The 20,784-nt window shown below is 37.0% G+C and overlaps 1 protein-coding gene and 1 pseudogene across 1 annotated transcript in view; both read right to left on the reverse strand.

Annotated features, from left to right (window-relative positions):
• Positions 1-9,030: 9,030 nt before the first annotated feature.
• Positions 9,031-18,668, reverse strand: LOC127687950 (60S acidic ribosomal protein P0-like; annotated as a pseudogene).
• A 72-nt stretch (positions 18,669-18,740) lies between these two features.
• The window catches only part of Etv1 (ETS variant transcription factor 1), an 86,414-nt gene continuing 84,370 nt past the window's right edge, over positions 18,741-20,784 (reverse strand). The window contains exon 13 of the mRNA XM_052185924.1: positions 18,741-20,491. Within this exon, the coding sequence (XP_052041884.1) occupies positions 20,270-20,491 (222 nt within the window). The 3' untranslated portion in view covers positions 18,741-20,269. The remainder of the gene's footprint in view (positions 20,492-20,784) is intronic.

Raw genomic sequence — 20,784 nt, forward strand, 5'->3', positions numbered from 1 at the left:
AGCTTCATAGAATGAATAGGGTAGTGTTCCTTTTATTTCTATTTTGTTGAATAGTTTGAAGAGTATTGGTATTAGGTCTTCTTTGAAGGTCTGACAGAACTCTGCATTGAACCCATCTTGTCCTGGGCTTTTTTTTGGGGGGGGGCATGGAGACTATTAATGATTTCTCTATTTCATTAGGAGCTATTGGCCAACACAAAATCAGCTCAATGGTATTTTTGTAGACTGTTTGTCTCACTGACACTTTTCTTATTGAGGATTGGATGGGATGGAAACAATGGTCAGTGAGATGCCTCAGTGTGGAAAGGAGCTTGTGTCAACATACCTGGAGACTTGATTTTGATGTCTGGAAACCACATCTGGAAAATGTGGAAAGGGAACCTACCCTGTGATGTTAATAAAGTTGATCTCTGACTTTCACACATGTATCATGGCATGCACAAACTAAATAGCCCTACCTGATCCTGATTTAACTTTGGTACCTGGTATCTATCTAGAAAACTGTCCATTTCATCCATATTTTTCGATTTTGTTGAGTATAGGCTTTTGTAATAGGATCTGTTTTTTTTTATTTCCTTAGTTTCTGTTGTTATATCTTCCTTTTTATTTCTGATTTTGCTAATTCGGATACTGTCTCTGTGTCCTCTGATTAGTTTGGCTAAGGGTTTATCTATTTTGTTGATTTTCTCAAAGAACCAGCTCCTGGTTTGGTTGATTTTTGTATAGTTCTCTTTGTTTCTACTTGGTTGATTTCAACCCTGAATTTGATTATTTCCTGCCATCTACTCCTCTTGGGTATATTTGCTTCTTTTTGTTCTAGAACTTTCTGATGTGCTGCCAAGCTGCTAGTATATGCTCTCTGTTGGTATTCAGGTCTAAGCTCCACCCCACACATACCTGGAAACAGTCAGGTATGCCCCGCCCCATAGACCTGGAACACTATAAAAGCGGCTACTTGCCCCTCCTCTCTCTGTCTCTCTCTCTGTCTCTCTCTCTGTCTCTGTCTCTGTCTCTGTCTCTCTCTCTCTCTCATCATCTCTCTCTCATCCCACTCTCACCTCTCTGCCCCTTGGGCTCGCCTCCCATTTCCCCCTCTCTCTTCATGGTCATGGCTGGGCTTCACTTCTCTCTTCTCTTCTCTTCTCTTCTCTTCTCTTCTCTTCTCTTCTCTTCTCTTCTCTTCTCTTCTCTTCTCTTCTCTTCTCTCTCTCTCTCTCTCTCTCTCTCTCTCTCTCTCTCTCTCTCTCTCTCTCTCTCTCTCTCTCTCTCTCTCTCTCTCTCCTGTCTAACTCCCATCCTCTGCCCTGAATAAACAAACTATATTCTATACCATGCCTGTGTGCATGTAGTCCCTCAGGGGGAAGAGGTGCACTCCAGCCTGTAACCAAGAAGCCATCCAATTGGCATTGCCTGCAAAAGAAAAGTTAGTTTTCTCCAATGGAGTCTCAGTGGGTGGGTCCCATATTCAGCAGTAGATGGCCAACACAAAATCAGCTCAATGGTATTTTTATAGACTGTTTGTCTCATTGACACTTTTCTTACTGAGGATTGGATGGGATGGAAACAATGGTCAGTGAGATGCCTCGGTGTGGAAAGGAGCTTGTGTCAACATACCTGGAGACTTGATTTTGATGTCTGGAAACCACATCTGGAAAATGTGGAAAGGGAACCTACCCTGTGATGTTAATAAAGTTGATCTCTGACTTTCACACATGTATCATGGCATGCACAAACTAAATTGCCCTACATATGAAGACCTCATGATTCTTCATAGATAGCTATGGTACTTGGATTTCTATTTGTAGTGTAACAACTAAATGCTATGACCCAAAGCAGTGGATCTGGAATGTATATGGATACCATGAAAACTGAAAAGAAAACTTCAAGAAAAGAATTTGGTAGCGATAAGGGCTGCACAGATTTGCTACTGATGATACTTGCAACTGGCTTCCTCTGAAGACTGCCACAAAGGTCTTTGCTTTGTCATCTGTCCCAGCACCAGCATGGTGCCAGACAGCCTCATGACAGTGGAACTTCAGTACAGTGTGTACTAAGTCAGCTATGAAGCTGACTTCTAATACACTTCAAGTGTGCAATTCATCCATTTGGTTGCTTGTTTTGGGATTTAAGCTTGGAATTAACAGCTCTTAGTAGATGAGGCAATAATCTCTGAGTGAAATCAGTTATAGCAGTAGTTATCATTTGTTGATACCTTGAGGCCTAGAAGATACTTTGACAATCCCTTTGTGTAGTTTTTCTTTATTAATTTTCATTTTCCTTTGCAAAATTAGCAACCATTCATTTTATTTTACAGACTGAAAAAGTTTGCATTGAGAAAAAGTGAGGAATTTAAGATCATTTACAAGCTGAATGTTAGAAGCAGACTCTGATCTGGATCTGCTGAGTTCAGGCCTGTGCAGGGAAACATTATTCAGTAGTGAAGAAAGAGGAAAGAGATCAAATGGTGGGAATCTGTAAAGAGAGAAAGAAGTGGTAATAGTATTTTAGAATATGTTCTGGCCTGGAGGCTCTATGGGAATGTCTTGTTGTGTAGAAAAGCAATGCTGTTACTCTTCGGCAGATGGAGCTGCAAGGGCTAAAACTAAGCACTAGTGGTTATTCTAACATTATGTCCTAATTCCAATAAGCAAACAACTCTGGGGGGTGGGGGTTAAATACATATTCACATGCTTGAACAGGTATCACAATTAAAATTTCTATATAAAGTAATAGTCATTAGTATGATACATCACACCCTATCCAAGGTTTGACAGATAATTTGTTTAGAATTAATCCGCCTACCTCCAGAGAATTGAAATAAATATCATTACAGAAATTAAGCTTATATGCAACAATATGAACTATTTCCTGGTGGTGTCAATATTTCCATTTGAACTTTCCTAAAGAATAATCAGGCCCATTATCCTAAGACCCCAAATGGACAACCTACAAATAGCAAACTGTCTGTGCAGGGGTGTTTTCTCTCCACTGGATGTCTCCCACTGAATTTGCTGGAAACAAAACTCCTGCCCTTTCCCAAAAGCATCTCCATCATTAGTTAACTATGTTCTTCCAGTTGGTCCCAACCTAAGTCTCACCAACACTATTCTAGTTACAATGGCCTCCTTATTGTCTTTGAATAGCGCAGGTACTTACCTTCTTAGTATCTTCCTATTGACTGCTTCTTTTGTTTGGGAGAACTACCATTTTTCTGCCTATACTCAATTGCTTCAACTGTTTATTCAATTGTTACTATCTCCATGTTTCTCTGTTGTCACTGAAGTTTTACTAACACATATAATATCCCTTGCTGACCTGTATCACTTCACATACATCAATCTCTGAGACAACTATCCTGCTACATATATTCCATCTTGCTATTGTAATGCACAATCCACAAAGCATGAATTTTGGTCTCTCATTTCATTCATGTATTCCAATGAATATATGACTTACTGAATGGAGAAAGAAAGAAATGACGTTGCTGGCAGTTATCCATGCTAAAGAAATATTGAACATCAAATGTTTTCAATTAAACATTTTCTACTTTAAACTGATTTGTGATGCTCCCCAAGAAAATTTCACCAGATATAGGAATAGCCAACTATGCTAAAAATTTCAAAAATAATTTAGATACACTGGCATTTGGAAAGCCAAGCAACTCATCTCTGTTACTCATTCCTGGTAACAGGCTAGCTCTCAGGCCCATCTCTGATTCTCTTGTTCTCTTCTTTCACCTCAAATTTTCTACAGAGATTCATTTAGCAGCCATATCATTTGTCTTTCAGATACTGAGTAACTGTGAAACCTTCCTCAAGTGACTCTGTTAGTTAAAGAATCAGCCCTGGCAGTTAAGCCGTGAGGTTGGGAGGCATTGCATAATTTTGGGAGCTTGAGCAGACTTAGGATGCCTCCAGCTTTTGGTTGTTATTAGAGATAGGTGGACTGAATGAAAAAATTGAGAGTACTTTCCAGAATATTATAATAATTCTGGACTTTTCCTTTCTTCGTATTTCTCTTATCTGCCAGTCTCCATTATAGTACCAAAATTGTCTATCAAATTTAAACAACCAGGTCATATATCAGCTCTTCTATAAAGATGTCTCCATATTCCCATTTTAGAAAGATTAACTGCTCACATAACTGTACTCAAATACTTATTAGATATTTATAATACAAAGTTTCCCACAATGAATTATAATCAGTGCCCTCTGTGTCTTTCTTGTTCTACCTAGCCAGAGAATTTTCTATGCATCTTCATCTTTAGCTTCTTTGGTTTGTTTGTTTTTATTTTCTCACTATTTTTGGAACCAGAGTCTTACTATAGAGTTATGATTCTACATCAGCACCTGAATGGTGGGATGAGCTATATACCATCACACCTGGATTCTTTTATCCTTATGTCCAGAGACCATTCAACATGTTGTGTTGAAATAAGGAAGGTCCAGATACTTTGCAATCACAGTAAATACCTTAGTAAGAGTAACATACATTTTAATGTATGAAGTAAGATACATTTTAATGCTTGGTGTAGCTTCGAATCTCTTATCACTAATCAATTAGGTGTCCAAATACGGAGCAGTTGAAAATGGGAAAATCACTGTAGGTACCCTAATCTAATTTAAAGACTTCATCTCCACTAGAACAAACTTTATAATGAATAATATTTTGTTGACATTAAAAAGTTTAGTAAAAAGCAAAAGCAGACAATTCATGCAGTTTAATTATCTCTTCATGAAAAATGATTACCTATTCTTCCTCATAAGATATCTTTATGCAATGTCACTATGAAAAGAAGTGCCAAGCAAACTCTCAAAGGAGAAGCTGTCAGTGTCAGAGGATGGGTAATGAGCTGGCTAGTTTTATGTCAACCTGACAAAAGCCAGGATTGCTTTGGAAGTGGGAATCTCGATTGAGAAAATGCCTCTGCCCAGCTTGCCTGTAGGCAGTGCCACTCATGAGATAGTCGTCCTGAGTGTTATAGGAAGTCAGGCTGGACAAACCATGAGGAATATACCAGAAAGCAGCACTTCCCCCACGGCTTTTGCATCTGTTTCTGACTCCAAGTTCGTGAACTACTTGAGTTACAGTCATAACTTTAATTTGAAAATGGCTGTGACATGGAAGTATAAATGAGACAAACCACGTCCTGTTCATGTTGCTTTTGTCCATGGCGTCTTATCACAGCAATAGAAACCCTAATTAAGGCAGATATCAAGCTTTCTTTACCATATAATAACCACCTGTTCTAACTCAAGAGTGTACTATCAGAAGGGCAAAAGCAAGTTTGAAACTGACCCATGATCAACATTTAAAGGAATGCCAGGGCAGGAAGACAAAAGTGGGTGGGTAAGAGCCCCCTCATAGAGGCACGGGGAGGGGCAATGGGATAGGGGAGTTCAGAAGGGGAGACCCAGAAAGAGGAAAATATTTGAAATGTAAATAAAGAAAATATCCAATAAAAGGGAAAAAAGTAAAAAAAAAAAAAAAAGACAGCAGAGAAAAATTAAAATTTGAAACCATACAGCATAATCGGTATATCCTGAATGATAGAAAGATCTTTTGACATTGGACACCTGTAAATCCACAAATAAAGAAAGTATGGACTATGAAAAATTTTGAGTATGAAAAACTTTTACTGTGGCCCTCAAGTTGTGACAGTATTTGAGCTTTTAAGTCGTTCTGGAGGAGTGACTATAGAGGCTGACAAATATGCCCATGCTTGTGCAAATATATGTAAGTATGCATTCAGGACTTAGCTGTTACTGAGAGATCTATTGGCATCTAGTAACCAATGTCTGCAGATGTGATACCTCTACAGTGGGTTCTGCTTAGGAGAAATCATTCAATTCAAATAACCAGCAACTGGTAAGGAGAAACTAGCTTTAAAAAAGAGTGGGGGAAAAAACAAAAACAATTAAACAGTTGTGCTCATAGTGAGTTTCTGAAGAGTATATGCTGGAATTTTAATTTTTTCATCTAAATATATTACTTAAACTATCAGTTTGTGAATAATTAGTTCACATTTTTTGCCAAAACTGTGCTTGTAAATTGATTACATTTTTATATTCTGTGGCACATTCTCAAGCCATTTCTTCAGATTCATTCAGATATACGGCATTCTCCAACTGAGATTTTAATTGTTATTAATGTGTGAATACGTGTATACATTCACAGTGTGCTTGCTTTGCCTTTAGAAAGCATTCAATCTCTTTTACTACTTACTGCAGCAGTATGTAGTAAATGCATCCTATATGTTCCATCTATAGGATGACTTTGTCTCATTGTGCGCATTTCGATCTCTCCTCATACAACAGTCCTGGCACTTCATAACCATCCTTGTGTGCTCTGATTTCCCTCTGTGCATCTGTGGTGTTTCTAGATGGCATAAATCATATCCTCTAAAAGTAATTTTAGTAATATATTCAGAAGCTGATGAATTATCTTGAACTTCATCTACTAGATCAAACATCAGGTAGCATCTCTTGGGTGATACCTGGTGCCATAAACTCATAAGTAAATTTCTATTTGCTGTCACCTCCTTATATTCCAGAAATGATATTACGCACTTCTCTCCTTCCTAGTTATTTCTATGCTTCATATTTAATGCATGCATTTGTCACTTGTGCCAGGGCACTGCTGTGATGTTGCTGGCCTTGTGCTTTCAAGAGCATCTTTTAACTTAGAATCCACTGAATTTCATTGGGATACTTCTATTCACTTCTATTTATTTAATTACCTCTCCTATTTAATTTTCACATAAAGATCTGCATCTAACATGAAGCCCTCACATGCTGCAGTGGAATCAAACCCTGACCAAAGCTGACCATTTTAGAGTCATGAAACAAAGACAGGTTGTATGGTCTTTTATGTGAACCTTTATATAATGCCAGGCCAATTGAGTGACTTAAGGAAATGGTTTATTCTGAGATACAGAATGTTTAAATCAGTGCATCCATAGAATTTTAAAGCACATAGAAACTAAATGATCCAGTGAGGTAAATAACTGCTTTCAAAAAGCAGCAAAAATCCAGGAGGCCAAATCTATTTTCTTCTTTCCCTAAATCTGGATTGATTGTATATATTGTCTGAAGTCCTGGGGTGCATTCTTGGCCTTTTATTCCACTTCTTTTTAATCACGCTCAAGAAAGCTGTGTGAATGTTAATATGTGCTGAATAAATCCTGTGATCACTGTTACATATTGTAGCACCTTATAATGATATGTTCACCGGCTGCCATATCACAGTCCATTATTGCTTTCCCCGCCCTCCCCAAAGTCCTTTATTTAATATCCATCCTGAACACTGGTGTGAATATTCCTGACTATTTGAATGCATTTCAGAATTCATGAAATGCTATATCAAATGTTTTTTCTAAACTTCAAATGTATTACATCTCCCACATTGCATTCATCTACTAATCTTGTAATTCAATGAAAAAAAAGCAATCAGATTTGTTTGGCATGATTTGTTCTGTGTAAGCCCACACAGCTTATTGCTCAATGGTGCTTAAATGATAAATAGTGCTCAAATCGAATTTTCTCATCTAACTTCTCATTTGAGTTCAGGAAACATGATTTTGGTCATGTTTTATAGCTAGCTTCTGGGTCCTAAATGGAGAGAACTGCATTCTTTTTTCAATATGGTTTATTTTTTCTTTTCATTGTTTCTTTTGTTCTTACATCATTCCATTGTCTTAATTTTAATCTCTAAATCATTTTCTTATTAGACTTTATTCACTGTATTAACCCCTTTATGTTAGTTCCCTTGAGACATAATCTTAGAAAATTGAGTTGTAAAAAGATATAAAGAGTATGAAAATGAATTTGAAGTCTAACATCTCCTTATGAATAAACGGGATGTCTTCATCATATTCAACAGCTTCTTTCTCTACACTCATCACACAGGAAAGTACTATGATTTAAGCCTTAATCGTGCTTAGGTGTTTCTTCACTTTCGCTTGAACAATTTAAGTACTTAAGGTTTCAGTCTATCGTAGCTAAAAATAAATATGCTAGAGTCCTAATTACAGTATCTCACAGGGTAACCTTATTTGAAGTTTGGTTCTTTACACAGGCAAGTATTCAGTAGGTACCAACACTGCCAACACCTTGATCTGGGATATCTGGTCTCTAGACCTGTGAAAGAATACAGTTCTATTGCTTAAGACACCATGTGTGCTTCATTATTGCAGCCCTGGAAAACTAATTCACTAACTGCATGTACGTAGTTTTGTTCTTGACATCCTTCCTCTTCCTCTAGACTATTAAACATTTAGATAAATGACTCTGGTTCTTGCTAAGCATGGCTTTTATACATAAGTGCCACACCAGCCTGCTTTAATATTTCGCTGGAATCAAAATACTTAAAGAAAATGGAAAGACATATTCCATATGAATATTCATATTCCATACTGACCAGTTTTCCTGGTCTGAAGATAGACTATAGATTTATTTTTAGTGACTTGAAAAAGAAGATTCATTCAACATATAGTTTTTAAAATGCCACTTAACTTGAGAGTTGTGGCAATGGCTGCTGGCACTATAAAATAAGTTTCCTGTTTAGCAGGCAAGGGATGTTGACAGAAAACAAGAAAAAACTTGGGTTTTCTTTCTGGGTTCCAGATCTTGTTCTAAGTGATTAAAGAGTACAAGGATCATTGATGCTCACTGACTTCAGCAGTAGGAATCTAAGTAGACTTCATTATTTCCTGAAGTCAGGGTTTTTAAAGCTGAATTATCATAAGTTGCATCTTCTAATTGCTGTTGTTCTAGCAAGCAGCTTTTTTTTTCCTGCATAAAAGATTAAAAACACAACACAACAAAACAAAAACTGTCCTCATTTTCATGGAGGATATATCCAGAGTTCATGTACCTTAACATATAATCAGTTTAGTATGTGTTAAATCCTCTTCCTCCTCCATCTTTCTCTTCTTTTTCCTTCCCCTATCCTCATCCTCCTCCTGGAGAAGCAAGCCTTTATTTTCAGGTTTCTCAAATTAAGCTGGCCCTGCTGCTTGCTTTAAGGGAATTAGTCAAGAAAATCCAACCCCATGACCTTATCTGACTCCTTTGACTCTTCTTAGGCTTCCCTCTGGACTGAGGCTGCAGTGGAAACAGTCACAGGAGGCAGTGGCCATGAATACAGGTAGATCAACCAAGAAGGCCTTAGCCTTTCCAGCCAAGTGCGAACATATACTTAGTCTCCATAGGCAGAGCTAGGACATGCTTGTATTCATTGATGATAGATTGTGGCATTAAGGCAACAAGTCACAAATCTATCCACAAACACTGCCAACATTTCGGACACCCTCTAGGAAGCAAAAGTGCAGTCTACATTGTGTTGTCAAACACTTCTGGGTTGCAAATGCTGCCATTGTCAAACACCTGCTAGATGACCAGCCCAAAGAAAAGGGAGATGTTCACCATATTCAGCAGGATGGCTTCACTGTCTTCCATGATGTTTCCAGTTTTTATCAGCTGCACATCACAAAGAATTTCAGTGGTATCCCTGGGGATCTTACTAGTAATGACTGAAACCTGGAAGTAAAAAGTGTTCTCAGATCCCAAACCAGTGTTCTGAAACAGTGACCTCACACAGTGCCATGGCACCAGCACAGGTAGTAGCTGGACCCTTATTGGCCACTGTCATGTTGCGCATTTTGGGGAGGTTCTCCTTGGTGAACCCAAAGGCCCCAGCCCCCTGTATATGAGGTAACAGTTTCTCCAGAGCTCCATTGTTTGCCAAATGCTAAAGATGGCCTCGCACATCATGATTTTCTGGCCCAGCAGAACCACAGATTTCCAGATGTTGGATAGTCTGAAGGCATTATTTGGACTGCCAGGCTGCTTCGTCTTCTTTGAGCATAATGGCAATGCATCAGGGATTGCCAAGCAGTATTTAAAGATAAAGTCATTCTTATGAGGACAAACGTTGATAAATCATTTTCATCAAGGCAATCAGGATTAAGATAGCTCAGAAGTGAATGATTAAGCACGTTGGCCTGTCTTCATTCGTAAATGTTTATGCCTCTAATTCCTACCTTTTACTATTCCTTTTCTGATATTGCAATATCTTGGACTATAAGAAAATTAAATCCACAGTGATTATTATGGGCTACCATATATAGAAAGGAGAAACAGATTAATTCTATCAGAGTTAGAAAATTATCTTTTCAGGTTGCTTGTCCTGAAAGAGTAGTGTAAAAATTTTCCCTCAGGGCAACCTCAAATGAAACATTTTTTGATAGGCTTTTTGACTTTGGCTTCAGGTGAAGAGCTGATTTTTCCAAACACTGAGAGTAAAACTGGACACTGTTAATTTTATACAGGGGCAGTGGTGTAAGCTGAGATGGGCTCAATTGGAAGAACAGTATTCCACACAAGGTAGGGACACAGGCAGATACCAACTTGAGTTTCCTGCTATCAGTCAGGTCACTGGACAGAGAGATCAAGGTCTGAAATCAGTCACTGTTGGTAGGATCTTGTGACTCATCTTTATAGCCCTTTGTGGGCGTCAGTGTTAGGCTCAGGGTAAGAGGCCAGTTGTTAGGTGATATACCAAAAATAGCCACACTCTCTACAAAAGAGAGCCTGGGCTTTGACAATCTCTACACCAGTTGGTTACTGTTGCTTAGAGCTAGTAACACAGAATAACACAACCCTCTCATTGCAGAGTAAGGAATTCCAGTATGTGCACATGCTCAGAATGGGCACTTGGTAACTGTTTTTAATCAAAATAATACAGAAGTTAATGAGTAAGTCTGTGCTGCTTTGATTCTTAAATTTTCATATTCTGTACATTATATACCATGTGCATTTATAGTTAGTGATTAACTAACTGCTTTATGTCATAACAATGGGCAATATTAAACTTACACAAATTTATTTTAATAAAATTATTCTGTTCTTCTATTACTAGATAGCACTAAATTACTTCTTTTGTAGAGTCTCAAATACAGTCAGTACTATATGATGCGTTCCAATTTTTACTTATCTCTGTGGTAGATCTATATTGTTTAGTTTTATTTAGTTTTAGGAAAAGGATAACTTTCTATAAATCTATCTTACATGGGACGTATTTAATTTGAACAAAATATTCATGCAATTGATTTTATGCAAGTATTCAATGTTAACTTTTAGAAGACTCATATGTGGGGAAATTGAAGGTTTGTATACATGGATTTCACAACAAAGAACAAATTGAAACAAGTAATCTAAAGTCCATGCTAGTATAATTGAAGTAATAGTCTTTCTGTGCACAATCCCAAAGGACTAAAGTATTGAACTACAATGGAAGTTGTGGAAAGAAATCTTTTTATAATTGATTGTTATTCATGGTATTCTTGATAGTGAATTTCAGAGGCTAGCATACAAATTCATCTGAATGGCAATTTTTTGGTCATTTGTACTGTTTACCTCCTTAGCTGCAAATAAAGATCTGCATGAGACCCACTCACAACTAGATGATGTTCAGAGCCAGCATCTTTGGGGGGTTTTTAATCATATCCCTCCCTTCAGGGCTCAGGGATCTAGGCAGAAGGGCAGAGTTGGGGGTCACACAGAAAGACTGTAAGAGCCAAGAGTGATGGATAACTTCAAGGAAATATTATCCATACACAACAGGGCAAATGCACGAATGGACTCACAGAGACTGTGACAACATGCACAAGATGAGGAAGACTTAAGACAGACAAAAATTTCAGTATGAAGAAGGGGAAGTAGGAACATAGTCCCACCCCAGTCAAAAGGATATTTGCAATGAGGATGTGGAGAAAGAGGAACACTCCTCCACTGCTGGTAGGGTTGCAAATTAATACAACCACTCTGGAAATCAGTCTGGCGGTTCCTCAGAAAACTGTGCATGTCACTTCCGAAAGATCCTGCTATACCACTCCTGGGCATATACCCAGAGGATTCCCCAGCATGTAATAAGGATATATGATCCACTATGTTCATAGCAGCCCTATTTATAATAGCCAGAAGCTGGAAAGAACCCAGGTATCCCTCAACAGAAGAATGGATGCAAAAAAATGTGGTATATATACACAATGGAGTACTAGTCAGCCATTAGAAACAATGAATTCATGAAATTCTTAGGCAAATGGTTGGAGCTGGAGAACATCATACTAAGTGAGGTAACCCAGTCTCAAAAGATCAATCATGGTATGCACGCCCTAATAAGTGGATATTAGCCTGGAAAACTGGAATACCCAAAACATAATCCACACATCAAATGAGGTACAAGAAGAACGGAAGAGTGGCCCCTAGTTCTGGAAAGACTCAGTGTAGCAGTATAAGACAAAACCAGAACAGGGAAGTAGGAAGGGATAGGTGGGAGAACAGGGGAGGGAAGGGGGCTTATGTGACTTTCAGGGAGTGGGGGACCAGAAAAGGGGAAATCATTTGAAATGTAAATAAAAAATATATCGAATAAAATTTAAAAAAAAAAGGATATTTGCAATGGAGAGCTGCTGGGAGAAGGAACTTTGTTTACTTGAGTGCAGTATCACTAGTATATTAACCATGCTCCAGGACTGGCTCCAGGCTGGGTAGTATGGCCAACGAAAATGACTCCATGTCATTTTAATGGTCTTTTGTTTTTGTTTTTAAGAGAGAAAAAATCTGAAGTCAAGTGAAAGGATCTAGAGGGCTTGAGGGGACAAGAAAGAATATGAGTAAAATATACTGCATGGCATTCTCAAAGAATAAATAAACACAGGGAAAAGGTTTAAAGTTATTTACTTAGAAAGAAAATATGATATAGGAATTTGATATTTTTAGAAACTTCAGTTTCATTAGTGATCAAAATCCACTCTATATTGTTCTTAAATCAGTTTATTTTATTTTATTTTATTTTATTTTATTTTATTTTATTTTATTTTATTTTATTTTATTTTATTTTATTTTATTTTATTTGGTTTTAGAGACAGGGTTTCTCTATATTTCCCAAGCTGTCCTGGAGCTCACTCTGTAAACCAGACTGCAGTTTATCCTTTTACTAATAGATTTAGAAAGAATTAAAAAGGACAATTAGAAAGTTAGGGGAGATAAAACATTCATCATGCTTTAGGTTAGAAAGTCCTCAGTGTTTGAAGGAAAACATAAAGGGTAATGAAAGCTTGCCTACTTTTATTCCAGTAGCCAAATTTCAGATTGATTACAGGATAGCCCAAAATACATGCTTTGAAATTGTTTCTCTTAAAAATGTTATCTATAGTACCAGTCTCTTAGAGAGCTTACCTATATTCTAGAATTTGTTTTTAATAACAATCTTCCAATTCAGACTAAAGAAAGATGAAATCAAAAGGTCATTTTAATATTTGATGTGGCTTTTCAAACTATAAATTACTTTTATTTAACTCTATGTATCTAGTTATCTACCTACCTAGCTACCTGTCTGTCTGTCTATCTATCTATATATCATCTATCCATCCATCCATCCCTCCATCCCTCCATCCATTTGGAGTGGCGGACAGATAGGCATGTACATAGCACATGCAGGAAGGTCAGAATACACCTTGAAGAAGTCAGATCTTCCTGTAAATTACAACCCTGTAAATTCTGGAGTTTGAGCTGAGGTAATCTGGCTTGATAGCAGGGGCCTCTATCTGCTGAGTCATCTCACTAGCCCTAATGTGGTTTGTTTGAAGGAACTGCTGGTATTTGTCAATATGTATTTAAAAGACTGAGTTGTTTAAAAATACTCAATTAGCTAGTTAAATATAGTTTGTTTTCCTTGATATGATTATTGCCCTATGTAGACATTTTTATTTTTTAATAAAGACATCAAACTATCAATATAAATTTCAAGCCAACCTACTAGTAAATTAACCACAATCGAAATTTAAAATACAGCATAAAGTTGCAATACTTTATATATTTCAGATCCTAATTCAAAAGCAAGTATCATCTGGAATATTTTAAACATCATGACTATGATGGTTTGTATATGATTGGCTCAAGGAGCGGCACTATTTGGAGGTGTGGCATTGTTGAAGTAGTTGTGTCACTGGGGGCTTGGCCTTTAATACTCTTGTCCTAGCTGCCTGAAAGTCAGATTTCTCCTAGCAGCCTCCAGATGAAGATGTAGAATTCTCAGCTACTCCTGCACAATCCCTGCTTGGACACTGCCATAGTACTACCATGATGATAATGGACTGAAATTCTGAACCTGGAAGCCAGGCCCACTTAAATGTTGTTCTTATAAGAGATGCCTTGGTCATGGTGTCTGTTCACAGCAGTAAAAAAACCCTTACTAAAACAATGACTAAAAAAAGTAAAAACATTTTGAAAATGAGTGATTATACACTATTCTGAATATTATTGACAGTCGATATTAGGACCTTATCAAGCAAGCAGATTTAACCATGAATGCAGTCTACCAATTTTTCACAAAGTATGGAAAATTTTGCTTAAATTTAAGTTTGAAAACTATTTTTAAAAACAAAGTAAACATTTCTGTGGTCTCTTACAAATAGAAGAGTAGTGTGTGGGGGAAGTGTGGCTCAGTAGTAACAGCAAGTAAAGCCTTGCTTGCAAGTGCCAGGCCCAAGTTTGATTCCCAAATAAAAAAAGATGGCAGTTTTCAGATTGAATGGTCCAGCCACACATATCTTTTTTTATTTTCACCATCTTTGCAAATTTCTATGAGATGGTTTTATTTGTGATTGGGAATATTAACCTATGCATGATACTGTCACTACTCCTTTAGCAAAAATAGGACATAAAAATTAAGATTTATGTATATAACTCTTCCTGCTTTTGTTCAGTTTTGCTATTAAGTCACTTTTGTGTTTTCTATATCATGTGACTGATGTTGTTTTACTTCAATAGTCTGAAGATTCCTGTTTTCCTTTCAACTAGCTATGCAATGTGTTCAGCTTCCTGAAGCGAAGAGTCTATGCATGGATTGCTTTGATGAACATTAGTCTGGAATTTTCTCCAATGGAAAAGAATCAAAAGGAACTTTGCTCATTTTCATTTTCTCTACTGTTGTTTTAAATGCTGCCTTATTTACTTGCTAGCTTTTCTACAAAGAGGGTTCCAAATGAAAGACTGAGCAGCCAACCAGAACACCGGAAAAGAATCAAAAGGAACTTTGCTCATTTTCATTTTCTCTACTGTTGTTTTAAATGCTGCCTTATTTACTTGCTAGCTTTTCTACAAAGAGGGTTCCAAATGAAAGACTGAGCAGCCAACCAGAACACCGGTTCAGCAAATCATAATTGTAATTGTAATAGGAATTCTCATCATGAGAAGCTAAATCAAGAACTCTGCTACGTCCAAGTTATGAATCGTGATCTCCTGACATCTCAACACAATGACATTTGCTAGTTTGTCAGCTCGATAGACAAATCAAGTCACAGCCGCTGAGGCAGTGTAGACAATTCACATGCTCTTGTTGAGTCTCCCAAATTCTGCTGTTTCTCTGTCTCCTCAACACATTTCTTGAGATTTAATGAAATAATCTAAAGCGATTGGAACACAACTAGAAAAACGTATTAAGTGTCATGATCTAAATCCTTCAGAAAATGAAAGGAAGGAGAAAGGACCATAGTGCAGAATTATTAGTTTGGTCATAAATTATTCAAACTGCAGCTAATTAAGAAGCAGTCAACACTGAGATGGCATTCACAGGGTCTGAATGTGCAACCATTCTGAGTGATCACGACAACCCAATATTTTCAATTTCCGGGCTTTTATTTTAGACTTAAATTTTGAGCATATTTAATTTGCTATCACCACATGAATTCTCAAACTGTAATTATAATTTTAATACAACCAAGCAAACTTAAAAAAAAAACCTCCCCATAGAAACATAATTTTCAAATGGAACTAAGTAAGAATATTGGAGTTCATATGCAGAAAGAAAACCTACCTTATATATGGATTCTTAAACCACAGCTATTATATATACATTTTCATTGAATATTCCAAAACCATCAATATTTCTATAAAGGCACCCACTAATCCAACCAGATTTTTCTTCTTAAACTTTACTTCTCAATAATTTTTTAAAGTGTCTAAGTCAGTTTCACTTAAGAAAATAAAATAAAATAAAATAAAATCCTAAAAATAGTAGTTGAGTTCTCACTAAATTTGGTCAGCTTTCCAAAGAACTCAAAAGCAGCCACCCACTCTCCGTCCTCTGAGATACCACCTATCTACCTCTTCAGTACTGAAAGTTACATAAATACTTTTATGGAACTTGGCTTCTACGAAATTCTTGTCGCAATTGTCCAACATACAAATCTGCCTTTTTAAAATTGATTCTTTCCATTTTTGCCTACTTTTAATGTCTCTTCTCCATGCCAAACTGTGCCTGGAAAAATAGCTTGCTTGTTTCAGATTTTTAAAAAAAAAAAAAAAAAATTAAGGACTTAACTAGGCATTCAACTGTTTTTTGCCAATATATTTCATCATTATATAATCTGGAAAGGCTGCATGATCAAAAACATGATTCAATTTAGAACTCTATAATCTGGTGCAAAAACTGTGTTATCAGTCAAGAAATATCTTTCACTGCAATATGAAAAAAATTCGAGTCAGATTTTAGAATTGTTCCTTTAATTAACAAGAGCATATTCTGTTTATTATTCTTACTGAATAAGCAGTTATCATTTGCAGATCTGACAATCAGAAAATGAACTCAATGATGTTAAAGAAATGCTTTTTGAAAACATACTATGGCATGAGCATCAGCTGTAACGTGCTATTGCTGTTATCACAGGTTGGTTATTTTTCCTACCATAACATGTTTAACTAGCAGAGGAGGGATATTTAAATCATATAAAGGCTTGACTGTGATAATCCAGATGCTTTACTAGAATAGGAGAATTTTCATACTGAGGCTTTTTTAAAAAAGTATTTATGCAAAGTAAAGGGAGAAATCTGAATGGTAAATGACAATACTCCTTAGTGTGGACTAATCTTAGAACTTTTTTCCATGAATAAATTAATTAGCATTTTGCTCTCTGGGGTCTTTGGCTGTGTGGGAAAGTGAATAAAGCTAAATAAATAGCCTTTCCCAGATCTTCCCCATAGCTACATCATAATCCCAAGAACCTAAGAATTGTGTTTCTGTTAAAAGGGACACATGGCAAATAAGTGAGGAGGCTGAGAGGGGCAGCTCAGCCTGGGTTTTCCATGTAGACCCTAAATGTAACCACAAGTGTCCTTGCAGGAAGCTCAGAAGATCTGTGACCGCAGAGAGAAAGGGACATAGACAGGGAGGCAAAATTGAAATATTGTTACTAGGAGTCAAGAAATACTGTCTTCCCCAGAAAATGAAAAAAAAAAAAAACAAAAAAAAACAAGGCTTCTCTGAAGCTTTCAAAAGGAGGTGGCATTCCCAGCATCTCAGTTTTAGCCCTTTAAGGCCGACTTTGAAATTCTGACCTCAAGGATTGTAAGACAGGAAATTTGTACTGTTACTCAAGTCTGAACAATTTGTTAAAGCATCTACAGGAAGCAAGGCTTCTGTGGTTTGAAGAAATACTATATACTCGGTTTTGTGGATTTTGATTTTGAAGTACCCCCTAAGAAAATAATTTCTCACAGCATATTTGGAAGGTCACATTCCCTGTTTAAAGAAATTGTTGGATATATGGGCATGTTAAACTAGAGCCATCAAACACTGGTAGATATAGCTTTTCATCTCTGTTATCAAGTTGAAGAAAAAAATTAATTCACTAATTCCTATGCTTGCTAGCCAATGCTGTTGAAATACAAAATGCAAGACTCTTGCAAACATCACCAATTACATGTTTTTTAAGTCAATATGAAAAAACAAAAGGAAAAAAAAAACAAAGAAATCAGAACATAAAATCTTCCGTTTTTCTAAAGTTTCTAATGTTATATTTTGAAAATGTTCATATTAGGAATACTTAATGCTAGCTGATGATTTAAATAGTCCATTTAAACACTACCTGTTGCAATAAAACATATAGTTTTCTGCATACATCAAAATTAATACCTTTCCTCTTTTGATCCTTTAGAACAGACAACTCTTCCTCTCTGACTAGAACAAGAATATTAAATGGGTAGGGGAAGAACTATAGACAAAGAAAAGACTCCTCAATATGATTTATATTTCAAGACACACTTAGAATTTTTCTATTTTACCAAGAGCTCAATCATGTATCTTGGGTGTCTATCCAATAAGTACTTCACTTACTTAGAAAGTCCAAGTGCTGTAAGTAGCCACATGGTCATGGTGGCTCTCCTGATTTTTAAGGCATACTTATCAGCCCATGAAGGGCCAAGGGAAACACATGCAGTACAGTCAAGGAAATCATTTATAGACATCTGCAGGAATCAGAATCTTTCTGGAGGATGTGGATTGTGCCCCTTTGTGAGTGTGGAGAGTGAAGGAACAGTTAAGTTACAGAAACAACTGTGATCTGTGGAACATAAGAAAAAGGATGCTGAGGGCTTATCTTCACAAGTTCTTTTCTTGTGCTGGTGAAATGCTTCCCTAGGTTTATTTGGTCTTTAAGGGTTTTCTAAGAAATAGAGTTTTCCTATAGATTCTTTATGAAGCTGTTCTTCCCGAGTAGTGAAGAGGTGAAGACATTTTCTCTGCTTGGATCTGGTAAGCAGCTACTCAGGGGTATTTAGGTGCCATTTCCTTACGGTTTTCAGAGCGAATGAAACAGCCTGACACATGCTCAATGCTGTTGTTTTTGGATGCACAACAAAACAAACGAACAACAAGCAAAATGAAAACAAGGCAGAAACTTTGAAATTTCAGATCTTTGAATCTTCTTTCGAACAGTCTGATCACATTTACAGGCGTGTCCAAAGGATATAAAGGACAGCATCAGTGCCAGCACTATGTCACACAGCAACTTCCTCACAGTCTTTAACAGGTCATAAACAACGTTCCATTTCACCAATAGTTACAAAAGTTTCCACAGTTTCCTTTAACAAGCTGAGGCTCACTGTTCATTTGTCAATGTGCATAACAGCTGCTTATAGCATAGCATGGTGGTAAGCTATTGTTTAAGCAATAAATGGTTTGAGTCATCTATTTTGTCCTGAAATGCTATCTGTAGTTAACTGCATTGCTTATAAATGGCCATAGTAAATTCAGCATGAAAGAGAAATATTACAGAAAAGACAGCAGCAGAAGCATTAGCATTATCTAATATTTATATATGTTATCAACAGAACACAGCAGTGAAACATTTAAATGCGTATCAGTGGGTATCATGTCTAAAAATTACTATAGTACCTATTTAGTGTAGTGGATATTTTTCTTAAAGAGTGCTTGCTGTAACTAGAACAGCATAATATGTGATTTAGTACAGTTAATTCTTATTGATTAAATAATGTATTTATGTACTGAAGATAGTGAAAGGAGACAGGTGATTTTTTTTCTTTTTTTCTTTTTCTTTTTTTTTCTTTTTTTTTCTTCATTGTGATCCCAGCACACTTCAATGAAGATTCCGAAGGATCGTGACATGTCATTATTTAAGTGAAATGGGCATCCACATATTTCAAAGACAGTATTTGTCGTACTGAAACAGCAAGATGGCACCAGATACATGTAATGCTACTGGCCTATGACTCGGTTGGAGCCAGAGTCCAAACCTGTGGCCCTCTTTTACAGTCAAGGTGATTACTCAACTTCAGAGAGAATTGCCCACATGTATGGGTTTTCTCCTCAAGTCATCTGTAAAGCATTGTGAAACAGAAAGAACAACAAATGCAATTGCTAAATATTCTTTTTTTTACAAGAGGTGCAAAACAGTCATTTCTAACATTAAACTGTCATTTACAGTAGATTTTTGTACACCTGCAGGGACTCAATAATGATGGAGAAATGCCCAAGGCAAATGGTCTCCAATAAGATATTTACACAACATGAAATCAACTGTACCGTAGATACCCAGGGAAAATTATCTTACGTTATTATGAAATCGAACAAACATGATATAGCTTCATCATACAGAAAACCTGTAGGACCCCCTCCCAAGCTTAAGTAAAAAGGAATCTCTCAGCTCCCCTCCGCCCATTCACCCGCCATCTTCCTGTTACAAAGAACGAATGTCTAGATTACTCCCAACCACCCTCAAATAAAGTGCGCAGTCCATGGCAGACCATAGAATAATGTAACAGGAAAAGCCCCCTTTTGTAGTATCATTTAAAAAATAAGGTACAAACAACAGAAATAAAACAAACATCGAAGAGAATTCGTTGATTCTCTGCATCTTGAGAAAAAAAAGAGGCGAAGCACGGGGTGCCTTGCCTGACTGTTGCTCCTGTTAGTACACGTATCCTTCATTGTAGGGGTGGGGGTTGCAGCAGCCTCCGTCTGGCATGTAAGCCATGCTCTCATCAAAGTGAGACAGAGGCACTGTGTCCTCTTCGTTGATGTGACGCTCCATGTCCGTCTTCAGCAGTGGCCGCTGATTATCCGGAAAGGCCATGGAGAAAAGGGCTTCCGGGTCACACACAAATTTGTAGACATATCTTTCTCCAGCCACCTGAGAATATCACAGAAAAGCCCAGCGTCACCGTAAGGGAGTAAGGGAAAGAGAAACAATCATGTATTAATAGATGAGTAGAGACAGAGGGCAAGAGACTATGCAACTAAGTAATAGACACATCTTCACGGGGGAAAAGTCCTTACTTTGTGAAAGTAAGGACTTCCCTTCAATCAAGAGAAATACAAAATGTTGGGCTACAGTAATAATTAGTTCTACGAAAAGCTAAGAAAATTAGCAGTTTGCTTTTGCCTTTTTAACATAAAGATGTATTTACACTGTCATCAGTGGGA

The sequence above is a fragment of the Apodemus sylvaticus genome, chromosome 6, assembly GCF_947179515.1.
Source record: "Apodemus sylvaticus chromosome 6, mApoSyl1.1, whole genome shotgun sequence".
Classification (NCBI taxonomy): domain Eukaryota; kingdom Metazoa; phylum Chordata; class Mammalia; order Rodentia; family Muridae; genus Apodemus; species Apodemus sylvaticus.